This window comes from Micromesistius poutassou (genome assembly GCF_964030765.1).
Source record: "Micromesistius poutassou genome assembly, chromosome: 5".
NCBI classification, from domain to species: Eukaryota; Metazoa; Chordata; class Actinopteri; order Gadiformes; family Gadidae; genus Micromesistius; species Micromesistius poutassou.
The window spans coordinates 10879662-10891827 of NC_140275.1; the positions used below are offsets into that span (position 1 = coordinate 10879662).

General features: G+C 45.0%; 1 protein-coding gene across 4 annotated transcripts in view; it reads left to right on the forward strand.

Moving 5' to 3' along the window:
- The window catches only part of vps13a (vacuolar protein sorting 13 homolog A), a 40441-nt gene that overhangs the window by 27181 nt on the left and 1094 nt on the right, over positions 1-12166 (forward strand). For 3 of the 4 annotated variants that reach the window (XM_084468415.1, XM_084468417.1, XM_084468416.1), the window contains 20 exons: positions 248-380; positions 971-1028; positions 1357-1528; positions 1708-1861; positions 2008-2154; positions 2283-2364; positions 2524-2593; positions 2760-2874; positions 3116-3229; positions 3633-3778; positions 4107-4188; positions 4516-4629; positions 5111-5186; positions 5774-5937; positions 6736-6781; positions 7288-7411; positions 8234-8348; positions 11012-11097; positions 11424-11547; positions 11997-12071. In XM_084468415.1, coding sequence (XP_084324541.1) covers positions 248-380; positions 971-1028; positions 1357-1528; positions 1708-1861; positions 2008-2154; positions 2283-2364; positions 2524-2593; positions 2760-2874; positions 3116-3229; positions 3633-3778; positions 4107-4188; positions 4516-4629; positions 5111-5186; positions 5774-5937; positions 6736-6781; positions 7288-7411; positions 8234-8348; positions 11012-11097; positions 11424-11547; positions 11997-12071 — 2197 coding nt within the window. Of the gene's footprint in view, positions 1-247; positions 381-970; positions 1029-1356; positions 1529-1707; positions 1862-2007; positions 2155-2282; positions 2365-2523; positions 2594-2759; positions 2875-3115; positions 3230-3632; positions 3779-4106; positions 4189-4515; positions 4630-5110; positions 5187-5773; positions 5938-6735; positions 6782-7287; positions 7412-8233; positions 8349-10221; positions 10991-11011; positions 11098-11423; positions 11548-11996; positions 12072-12166 lie in introns of those variants that run through there. The other variant, XM_084468418.1, reaches the window with a different exon arrangement.

Genomic DNA, 12166 nt, shown 5'->3' on the forward strand with positions numbered 1-12166 from the left:
CCTCTTGGAAAGGGCGATGGGAGCTTGGGTGCCTGGTGGTTGGTTACTGTGCCGTAAAATGTGTTCTGTCTCTGCAAGGGGGTTTTCTGGTTCCTCCGTGGATAGCTGTTCCGGCTTCTTTGGAATTCTCTCTTTCCTGTCACCTGTCGCATTTTACTTTTTCGTTGTATCCCGTATGAGCAGTTACTGATTTGTGTTATTGTGTATACGTGTGTGTGTGTGTGTGTGTGTGTGTGTGTGTGAGCAGCTCTCAGAAGGAGGTGGAGGGCCAGCAGCTGGAGCCAGGTAAAGCTCTGTACTACACCTGGGCCGAGCCCACCGGCTCCAGGGAGCTGTGCTGGAACTGTGGCAGCTACTCTGGGTCCCTGAAGAATGAAGAGGTAACCGGTCTGTCATGGGGCAGGATCCTCTAGTGGGGTCAGGGTGTTAGACTCCCAGTCGAAAGCTTCTGGGTGGAAGCCCAGAAGGCCAAAGTCGAATTTTGAAGAAAAAAAAGGATGACTATAGAGTTATTGTAGACTGGGTAGCCCTGCCCATTCTGCCGGCGATTTGAGTTCTCCCTGCAGAAGGGTCTGGAGAAGAGCAATACATTTCTTTCTAGTTTCGCGGGAGCCAATCATCAAGCTGGCTTTTCCCCCTGGCGCACTATTGGCTGGTTTAACACAATGACGACAGGGAAGCAATGGCAAGCAGTATTGACTCTGTGTTCAATACTGAGTATTGAGTTAATTTAACTCCGCCTGTTGATCACGCCTCTTGTGCTGAAGAAAATGACAGCAGCTTCCCCAGACCAACGTGCAATCTTGAGCTTGGTCTGGCAATAGCCCGGCTAAAGTTATCGTGAATTGACGATTGCTACCATCTGACAGAAAGAGAACAGCGATTCAAGATATTGGAAACAAGGAGGGTCGTTATTGATTGTTGTTTCCGCCTGCAACTTTTGGTCAATCCTGTGTATGTGTGTCTTTAGGACCAGCTTGTGGATTTGAAGAATGACGGAAGGCTTTTCCTCATCTCTTTCTATGAAGGTACAGTTATTACAACCAGTAGAAGTAGTTGCTGTTTTCCATACCTTATGTGTCAAAAAAAAAAAAAACTGCATTGGAAGTTTCTTTGTCTTCTTTTGTTAAATTTCAAACCTGCTTAATAAAGGAAAGGAAAATAAATTTATTTGTAACATTACACACACAATTAACAAATTTCATATTTTGTTCAGTTTTTTCACCTTTATGCTATCACCTTTACACTTATTACAAGAGCCAATGCACATACAGAGTAGTAACGCCAGCCCCTCCCTCTACACACACACAATCACACTACAGGGTGTTTAAGTGTGTTTCTGCTGTTGTCCTGAAGGCCTCCAGCGGGTGGTGCTGTACACAGAGGAGCGATCCATCTACAAGATGCTGTGCGAGAGCGAGAAGGTGCAGCTGGCCGAACAGGAGATCAGCCTCTCCCTGCAGAATGTGGGTGTGTCTCTGGTCAACAACAGCAACAGCCAAGAGGTCTCCTTCATTGGGATTACAAGGTCTGTAAACACTCATACACATCCTCCTGAAACCACATATTGGCCAGTATTCCTAGGCGATACTCTTTAATATTTGGTTATTAACAACCAAAAGACTCAGTCGAACTCCTCACTAACATAACGGCAAACAACAATGCAATCAAGCGTTCATCTTGCGTTTTTTTCCCCCCTGCTGTTAGTTCGGATGTGGTGTGGGAGTCCAAGCCCAAGAAGAAGAGCCGGTGGAAGCCGCTGAGCAACAAAGAGGCTGATATGTTGGAGGGGGCATACGGTGCCTATGTGGATTCAGGCTCCGTGGACAATCTCATAGTGGACCTGGAGACCAACCTCCAGGTATATACGCGGTGTATACACAGAGTATATTTACACAGCTCTCCCTTAATCCCAGACTTCTGGCCGCCGCTGCCTGGACAATCAAAGGCAAATGTCTGGACATGAAGAAATCTCTCTCTCTCGCTCTCTCTCTCTCTCTCTCCCAGGTGTCTCTGTCTCCTGGTGGCGCGGACATGTGCGTGCTGCAGCCCTACAACGCGCCGCTGCGGAGGAACTACCTGCCTGGCGTGAAGGTGGAGTACAGCGTCTCGCCTCGCCAGAGTTCCTACCGGGTCCAAGTCAACCGCATACAGGTGAGGAGATACGACCAATTTTTACAATAATGTCAAATGATGAAACTGGGTCAGCTTTGTATCATGTTTCTGTGGAGCCATTTTGTTTGAGTTGTAGTAATAAAAGTCATTGTGTTCACTCGGTACAGATCCAGAATCAGTTGCCTGGAGCCATCTTCCCCTATGTCTTCTTCCCCGTCAAACTACCCAAGTCGGTCACCATGGAGTCTGGTGAGTTCCCCATCAGACCGTGTGTGTGTGTGTGTGTGTGTGTGTGTGTGTGTGTGTGTGTGTGTGTGTGTGTGTGTGTGTGTGTGTGTGTGTGTGTGTGTGTGTGTGTGTGTGTGTGTGTGTGTGTGTTACATCATGCCCTTGCTGTGTGTCTTCCAGAGCCCAAACCCCTGACGGACATCAGCATTGTTACCAGAGCTGCAGGCCATTCCGACATCTCCCGCATCAAGTAAATACACCTTCAACTCTCTGGGAGTTCCTGCCTCTCTCTCTTTCTCTCGGGTGTCTTTACCCTCTGCTAAACGACTCAATAGTAGTAATGAGCAGTACTAGTTTGAATGAGATGGTTCTCTTTATGCGGTTGACCTGTGGGTTTGTGTGGCCGCCACCTACAGGTACTTTAAGGTGTTGATCCAGGAGATGGACCTGAAGCTGGACCTCGGCTTCCTCTACGCCATACTGGATCTCTTCACACCGGAGAACGCTAGTGTCATTACGCCTCAACAAGAAGTCAGTCTCTGTCTCTCTCTCTGGCTCTCTCTGTATCTGTCTCTCTCTGTCTCTGTCTCTGTCTCTGTCTCTGTCACTGTCTCTGTCTCTGTCTCTGTCTCTGTCTCTGTATCGGTATCTGTCTCTGTCCCTCTCTGTCACTGTCTTTCTCTGTCTTTGTCCATTTCTCTCATGCTCCCCATTCCTCCCTCTCTATTATTCACTAGCTAATGTTGATGTGTTTCTGTGTGTATTCCTGCAGGTGGAGCTGTTTCAGAAGGACGTAGACTACGGGCTGGCTGAGCTAGCCACCGCCTCTGCCTGTGACAACTCTCCCATTAGCCTCTATGAATACTTCCACATCTCTCCTATCAAGGTGTGCATGTCTTTCCGTGCATGGAGTTCGCTTCATGTGCTGGCCAGCAATCAGTGCTAGTAGCCATGCATGGATCCAGCTTCATTAGCTTGCGAGCCATCAGTTCTGGTAGCCACAGCGCTAAGTCATTAGCGATTGGGGTGATACATCAACATTATTGATAGATGTTCTTATTTTCGTAAGCCTACAACTTAAAACAATGAAAACAATAAACGGGTGCAAAAACAAAAAAGACACTTCTTACCTCTGCACTTCAATGTGATTTCCAAAGCTACTCTTTCAAAAAAAATTGAAAGAGTAAGAAAAGTTGAAAAAATCAACTTGCTCATTTTTGTAGCTTGTAGTAGCAACACATCCGTCCCTCCGCCCTGAACGAGTCTTGTCCCCCCATCTCCATGTCCAGCTGCACCTGAGCCTCTCCCTGAGCACGGGAGGGGACGACGGCAACAAGGAGAAGAGGGAGTCGGAGCTGATCCCCGTCCAGTCGCTCAACCTGCTGCTGAAGAGCATCGGAGCCACGCTGACCGACGTGCAGGACGTGGTCTTTAAGTACGGACCGCATGCTGTTCACGTTCACTGCCAGGCACGAGGAGTGACGAGCCATTACAGTCCCTCTGTGGACTTCTCCCCTCTGCTAGTGATGTCACACGTGGGAGTGTCCACGCAGATGAGTGATGGGTAGACACGCCCATGTGTGATGCCGCTAATGGGGTTGGGCGATTTTTTTTTTTTTTTAAGTTGCCAACAACAACATCGCCGTCAACATCATCATCCTGCCTGGTGGAATTATTTCCCGCAATCATATTCCCTCCACTCGTTTGTTTTGGGCAAACAATGTTAACGTCTAATACTGTTTTGTTTTTGCTTTGCTTTTCAGATTAGCCTTCTTTGAGTTGAACTTCCAATTCTGCACCACTCAGGAGCTACAGTGGGAGGTCATCAGACATTATTCCAAGCAGGTTAGAGAGAGAGAGAGACACACACACACACACACACACACACACACAATCGTAATCAGTAACAAATTTTCCACCAACAAAAAAAACCTCATTAAATTCCTAGTTATTATTTCATCAAGCCAATAATTGACAAAACTGATGAATTGACCTGGACAACAACTCTTCATTTCATCAAAAGTTATGTGGATTCTTAGCGTGAACTATGGCCTGGACTAACAACACTTCAGCGCATGGCCTTCCCAGGCGGTCACTCATTCACTCTCTACGCTACCTGACCCTGCTCAGCCTCCTGTCACCCTAACGGTTTGTGGGGGGTGTGTTCATCAGGCTATCAAACAGATGTATGTGTTGGTGCTGGGGCTGGACGTGCTCGGAAACCCCTTCGGTCTGATCAGAGGGCTCTCTGAGGGAGTGGAGGCTTTCTTCTATGAACCCTATCAGGTAAGGCCTGTGGAGCCACACGGCAGCAGCTGAGATGAAGAATGCATTTGTATTTCATGGTGGCTTTTACACTGTATTGTTTTTTTGTGTATGTTTTCTAAGTGAAGAATGATCCAATTTATCATGAAATGTAGCATTTGAGCAGTGTTTGTAAAAGAGTTTTTCTTTACGTACATTACACAGCTTATAGGTGAAGGCTTAACTTCTTTGTTTACGTTACATGACAAAGTATATCTAATGATGAACCTATCAACCTATCCAGGTGTCATGCTCCGGGAATATCATAACATGTTTAATACTTTGACTAAGCGCCTTAAACGGATTAAGGTTGGTCTATTAGTGTGCATGTAAGCACCTTCCTGTGTGTATGACTTTATTATGTCTATTCGGCCTTAAATGACCTAAGCTGTTCATGTCGACCTACTGTTGGCTCTGTACATTTCCATGTAACCGTTCCTATCGGGGTGTTGGGGTTTCCTAGGGGGCCATCCAGGGGCCAGAGGAGTTTGTTGAAGGCATGGCTCTGGGGGTGAAGGCTCTGGTCGGTGGAGCCGTTGGTAAGTACAACGCTGTGGCTCCGATCAAGGCCGCCCAGGGGATGACCATGAGTTAAATATCCCCATAGCACTCATCAACATACCTGGATATCTTGTACGATGGTGTTGAGTTGTGTTTATATCGCGACGTAACTATGATGATTTAATTGTAGTAATTCATCAATAATTGGGCACATTTACATTTTGATTCGGAGAACAATTTGGGTTATTTCATTAATACACAGGATCAGATGTTATTGTGCCAAAATCCAAGGAAAACACATATTCAGAAGCCCCTGCCCAAACCAACCTTATAAGCACGCTGGCCACTAAGCTACCAACCAATGGTGGGAAACACAAGACAGGCAGCATTTCATTGGGGTTATCAAGTGGGCACCCTCTTTCACCGATGTTTCGTTATGTTAGGCCCCTCCTGAGGGCTTAACAATGAAACCAGCGTCCTGGAGTCACCCCCCTCTATGCTGCCACCACATTGCCACATTTGATGCATCTAAATACTCTCTTTACTGCATCGTACCCCATATCTATGAAAGTTTAAAATGGTCTAAGAATCGCCTCTTTTTTTTTTCAATCGTATTATTTCTCAGGCGGCATCGCGGGGGCGGCCTCTAGGATAACGGGCGCCATGGCAAAGGGGGTGGCGGCCATCACCATGGACGAGGAGTACCAGCAGAAGAGGAGGGAGGCCATGAACAAGCAGCCCAGCGGCCTGAAGGAAGGGTTGGCCCGTGGCGGCAAGGGGCTGGTGTCTGTGAGTACAGCATGCCCTTTGAACATTTATTCCTCAAGGCTCAATAGTAACTATTCTAAAGCTACTATTGCTTATTATTAGTAACTATTCCAATGGTGACGAGTTTCTATTTCCATTTTTTTAGTAACTTTTTATTAGATGATAGTATTTTAGTTACTAGTAACTAAAGATTAAGTACTAGTATCAAATGAATAGTTACTAGTTAAACTGCAATTGGAATAGTTACCAGTAGTTATTTCTGTTTTACTAGTTACTATTAATAAGACACTAGTACCTAATTATTAGTTACCGTACTGGTGACTATTCAAATTGTTACTCTTCACATTTGTATTGCTCCTTGTAAGAATGTTCATTTAATTATCAAGTAGTCATTTTGTCGTAAGTAAAACAGGAATCGTTACTAATAACAATAAAAATATCACTAGTAAAAATTTGAAGAGTTACTGGTAACTAAAGAATAAATACTAGTATCCAATGAATAGTACTGAAAACTGAAATAGATACTAGTCACTTTTGGAATAGTTACTAAACAGAAGCAAATCGTTTTGCAAAATATTGAAAAATATATATTTTGCAAAACGATTTACTAAGGAATAAGTGCTAGTCACTTTAGAATAGAATAGTGTGATCACAAAGTGATCACAAACCTTTATGACCAAAATTGAACTATGAATAAAAGCTAAAAAAAAAATAAATAAAAAAAAAATAAACTAAATAATACCCACATTATTCTTTCTCGTCAGTTGCTGCGGTAGATGTTGTTGGATTAGAAATGTGATCTCTTCCTCTTCCTCCTAGGGTTTCGTCAGTGGCATCACAGGAATTGTTACCAAGCCCATAAAAGGTATGTGGTCCTTACCCTGGGAAATGTAGTAAAACCTCAAACCAGCGCGTGGTGTTGGCTTTGAATTCTGCTGCCTTTATCGTGTAGTGTTGCCGTCTCTCAGGCAGGTTAATGTATGTGTGCGTCAAGAAGCTGATCCCTGTCCTCATTAGACACATCCATCTCTCAGCTCTCTGCCCCAGAGGGCACTGAAAAGTGTCTGTTCAAGTTTTTTGGGGGTGCATGCATACTGAACCATGCCCCCTGTGGCAGGACCACGCTTGTGAGATTGCTGCCACCTAGAGTTAAAAATGTAGCCTTCTCTATCTAGGATTTGCCTCGCGTATCACAAATGAGTTTTAGAATGTAGTTGCATTTTCTTCTGTTTTAGGTTGTGTACGATTGGCTTTCTTCCCCATGGCTTACTAGGATTTGATGTGTTCTGTGTGTTAGTAATCAGCTTTACATCCAGTCTGACGTGCGTTTTCTTGGGTTCATACTGTGTGTGGTGGTTGTTTGTCCGCTAGGAGCCCAGAAGGAGGGGGCAGCGGGCTTCTTCAAGGGCATGGGCAAGGGTCTGGTGGGAGCGGTAGCCAGGCCAACCGGGGGCTTCATCGACATGGTCAGCAGCACCTTCCAAGGGATCAAGAGGTGTGTGTGTGTGTGTGTTTTCCCCCATTTCAGTGCATGCCTGATGCCTTCTCTTATGCTCATGCTTGGACCAGTTTATCCGGTCATTGACATCTGGATGACCTCATAATCATGCGTCGACATTACATAATCATGCATTGACCATACACTACAGTTTCAAATGTGTTCATTTGGCAGAGTACTTTTACAAATCTCTTTTGGTGGATGCACCAGAGCTCATTCAGCTTTGGTGATGACCAAAGTTTGGTCTGCTTGAAACAGGATGTCTCAGCATCGGTCCGAACTCTAGTTGATTTTCGTTTGAGGGTGGAACGTGATCCAACCCAAATACAGGAAGCGAACAACAAACAATGCATCATGGGCTGAATGTACACATGTCAAATGTTGTTGTTCAATGTTCAAATATCAACCCACAACTCATTTTCAATGTCGTCAGACGCGCTCAGACGTGGGGCAATCAGGAGGGGAACGCCCTCGCTGAAGCGGAGCATGGGGTCAATCATTATTTGTACATTTGAACACCAAAGCAAAATGACAAAATGCAAGACCACACAAAGTTGTGGTTGCTCCGTCATTATCGTCTGCACCTTGGAAGTATTGAGACTCCCTATAAGTCCCTATAAGTACTCCCTATAAGTATTGAGACTCCCTCTGAGTTGATGTCTAATAGACCAGCAACCTGCTCCACCACAAGGCATTTGTCAACAATGTACGGTTTGTACTATGTATGTACTATGCAGCCCTGACTGTTGTTGTGTTGTTGTGTTTGTGTGTGTGTGTGTGTGTGTGTGTGTGTGTGTGTGTGTGTGTGTTTTCCATCAGGGCGGCGGAGACCTCCCAGGACATCGAGTCGCTACGCCCCCCTCGCTTCATCCATGAGGACGGTGTCATACGCCCATATAAGGAGCTGGAGGGGCTAGGCAGTCAGATGCTGCAGGTATGTCCCCCCTGGTCCCGCCCCTTTTTACTGGTTACACACCTGTGTGAAAGAAACGCGTGTGTGAATATTTGGTAGTGTCAATATTATTCGTCTTTATTCAAGTGAATATAATCTTGCATTGGCACAAAAAAAAACGCTCCGTCATCTAAATGGAAGAAAGCTCCCTGTGGATGACGGCAAAATCAAAGGTGGTACTTTTGGGGTATCACACACTTTTGGTTTGTGTGTGTGTGTGTGAGTGCTGAGAGGCTGAACCTCTCACCCCCTCTCTGACATCCTCCAATGTCGCTACTTGTTTCCACCGCGTCATTTCTCTCCTCTCCTCCTCACTCCACTCCTCGCTCCACTCCAGCCCAGGAACAACGCCTGGGCTATGTTGGAGCGGGGGACGTTCCGTTTCATGGCATTGATTCAGCAGTTTGTGAGTCAGAGCGGTGCCTCAGTGGTTCATTGAAACCGCGTAGCTTAGCCGTGTTCTTACTGACCAGCAGCAGATCTACCCCATGTAGAGATGGAGAGACCTGTCGCACAGCCACACACATCCACAAACATAACTAGCTGGCAAAAGTCATTTTCGGGGGGGTGACCCGTGTTTTGGTCTCGCCCTAAAAATATATATATTCGATAGTCTTGTTTAATCCGGATGGGCTTTGTGGGCTACCGATAGTGTAGTCATGTGAATGACCACACTATCTACTGTGACACACACCATCCACACCATCCCCAACGTAACCAAATGCAATGTGTATGCTTCTAGACGTGAGTCATATCTGATATTTGTCTTGTTGACAGAGGTAGCTTGCTCGCTCTTCAGTCTATTGTGTTGAATGTAAATTCATCCTCATCCTGTTTATTTTGCTGTTATTGGGACTTTCCATAGCTTAGTGAGGATAGTTGTGTTGTTGATGGCGTGAGCTTTTCCCTTTAGTTTTTCTGTTGCTGGAGTATGTTGGTTTGATCTGGTCAAAACACATGAACAAAAATGTAGTACCAAAAATTTTGATTTGTATTTCTCGAAATATGAAATATTTCTAAATGTGCTTTTGTCACAAACCAAACCATTTAAAGGAAGAAGAAACGTATGACCTTGACATAGTGAACTGGACATCACTGGTGCACACTGTAGACTGGTACACACTGTAGACTGGTATACACTGAAGACTGGTATACACACAGTGCACTGGTACACACTGTAGACTGGTACACACACAGTGCACTGGTACACACTGTAGACTGGTACACACTGTAGACTGGTATACACACAGTGCACTGGTACACACTGTAGACTGGTACACGCAGTAGACTGGTACACAATGTAGACTGATACACACTGTAGACTGGTACACACTGTAGACTGGTACACACTGTAGACTGGTATACACAGTGCACTGGTACACACTGTAGACTGGTATACACAGTGCACTGGTACACACTGTAGACTGGTATACACAGTGCACTGGTACACACTGTAGACTGGTACACACTGTAGACTGGTACACACAGTGCACTGGTACACACTGTAGACTGGTATACACAGTGCACTGGTACACACTGTAGACTGGTATACACACAGTGCACTGGTACACACTGTAGACTGGTATACACAGTGCACTGGTACACACTGTAGACTGGTATACACAGTGCACTGGTACACACTGTAGACAGGTACACACTGTAGACTGGTATACACACAGTGCACTGGCACACGCAGTAGACTGGTACACATACAGTGCACTGGTACACACAGCAGACTGGCACTGACGAAGCCTATTGGAAATGCTCTCCAACGCGTAGAGTTGTCTAGCTGGCCACTCAGTGACTGCGAATGTCTCTCCCCCTGACGTCGGCTCTGTCTCTTTCATGTCCACAGTGCAGATTGGCCTTCGCTCAGTGGAGTAGGACTGACACAGAGGATGAGGATGAACTGGATGAGGAAGGCAGCTAGCGGTGTTAGCATGTCATAGTGATGTGTGTGTGTGTGTGTGTGGAGCTAGCTTGGTGTATAGGTGTCTAAAGCTTCGCTGGTGTTCGCTAGTTTGTAACATAGAACCTAGAAAATGATGATGATGATGATGATGATGATGATCAATTTGTACACCTTTTTTTTGTCGCTTTAAGTGCTTTCAAGGTTGGCTGATTTGTTTTGTTCATTTATTTGTTACGTTTGTGAGGAGTGTGGTATTTTTTGTGTCATTCATTTGTTTGTGTCGACAACATCTCCCTGCTTCCCTTTTACCCTGTCCACGATTTCTCCCTATTGTACTCCATCTCATTCGTGTCATTTTCAGTGGCATTTCAAGTTTAGATTTCGCCCATTCAGGTGCGGTGAATGTGTGTCATGCTCTGTTAACTCTGTTGTTGCCACTCCCCGTCGGTTTACTCTGTTGACCAGGGGTTCCGTCGGTCTCATTAAACATGTGCATATCGTCATGACAACCCCCTTGCCTCTTTTTTTCCATTTCATTCTTTCAATCGTCTCTTTCTTCCATTCCTTTGAGTCACGTCTTGAGTCATTCTTTAATGGTATGTGTTTGGTTCATCTTTATTCATTTATTCGTTTGTACAAAAGACGCACAATGTTACACTTGATGCTCCTGATTCATCTTTTCTTTTTAATGACTGTGTAATGAATTGTTTCCCCCGATTCTCACCTCTTACAGAAAATCGAAAACGGACGTTTCTCCAAGTATAGATACTTTGCTCACGCCAAGGTCAATGAGTCCGACTTCCTGATGATCACCAAAAGGTTAGCTCATTGTCGTCAACTTCTGCACGGGAGTACTGTAATGCATCATCTTTTTTTTACATTTTCTATTCATTTAATCCAGCTGTTCATGAGACGTACATTACAGATTCTGGGCTGGTTTCATTTCCGGGTTTAAATATTTGAAGGAATCTCAGATGTGGACTACCAATCATGTTTCCCCTATGAAACCTGATGAAACAATGAGGCATGCTAAACCGGAGTTACCACAGAGGACACAATGTACAAGCCCCGTTTCACCCATAGCCGACGCTAGTCTGTGCAAACCCCCTGCTTAATATGTCCAATCACGCTTTTTTTTTTTTCAGGGGTATTTTCTTTGTAACCAAGGGAACGTTTGGTCAGCTGACCTGCGAGTGGCAGTACCTGTTCAACGAGTTCACCAAGGACCCCTTGATCGTAGAGGACCGACGGCTTCGCATCGAAGCCAAGGTGCGTTCGGTCAAAGGCCTCTCATCGGTCCTCCTTCAAAGGGAGGCTGAAGCTGCAGTAGTGCTGTGATTGGTGGGGTAGTCCGGATCACATTCGGATGATGTGATATAATAAAATAAAGCAGGAATATTGTGGTTTTTTTTCTTTCATAACAGTTGTTAACATGTAGTAATATTAATAAAAATAATAATACATTTAATTTGAAGGCACCTTTTCTCGGCACTCAAGGACACCCTACAAATGTACATAAGTTATTAAAAAGAAACAACAACATAAAGAAAAAATAATAACAATAGTAAGAGACATAGCAATTGGCGTCAGATGGAATAGGCAGTTTTGAACAGATGTGTTTTCAGTTGTGACACATACACATGTACTGTACATATAAAGTCCAAACTTAATGCTGAATGTTGTCTTTAATTGCGGTGGCGTGGTGTGTTGTGTTGCAGGAAAGGGTCAAGTCAGTCTTCCACGCTAAAGAGTTTGGGAAGATCATCAACTTCCGAACTCCAGAGATTGCCAAGGTAACCCTACACCAGCCATACAGATAGTAGACGGATGGGAAGTGTTTGCAGGGAGTTATTCCAGTCAGCAGTAACGCAGAGAGTTGGGGAAATGA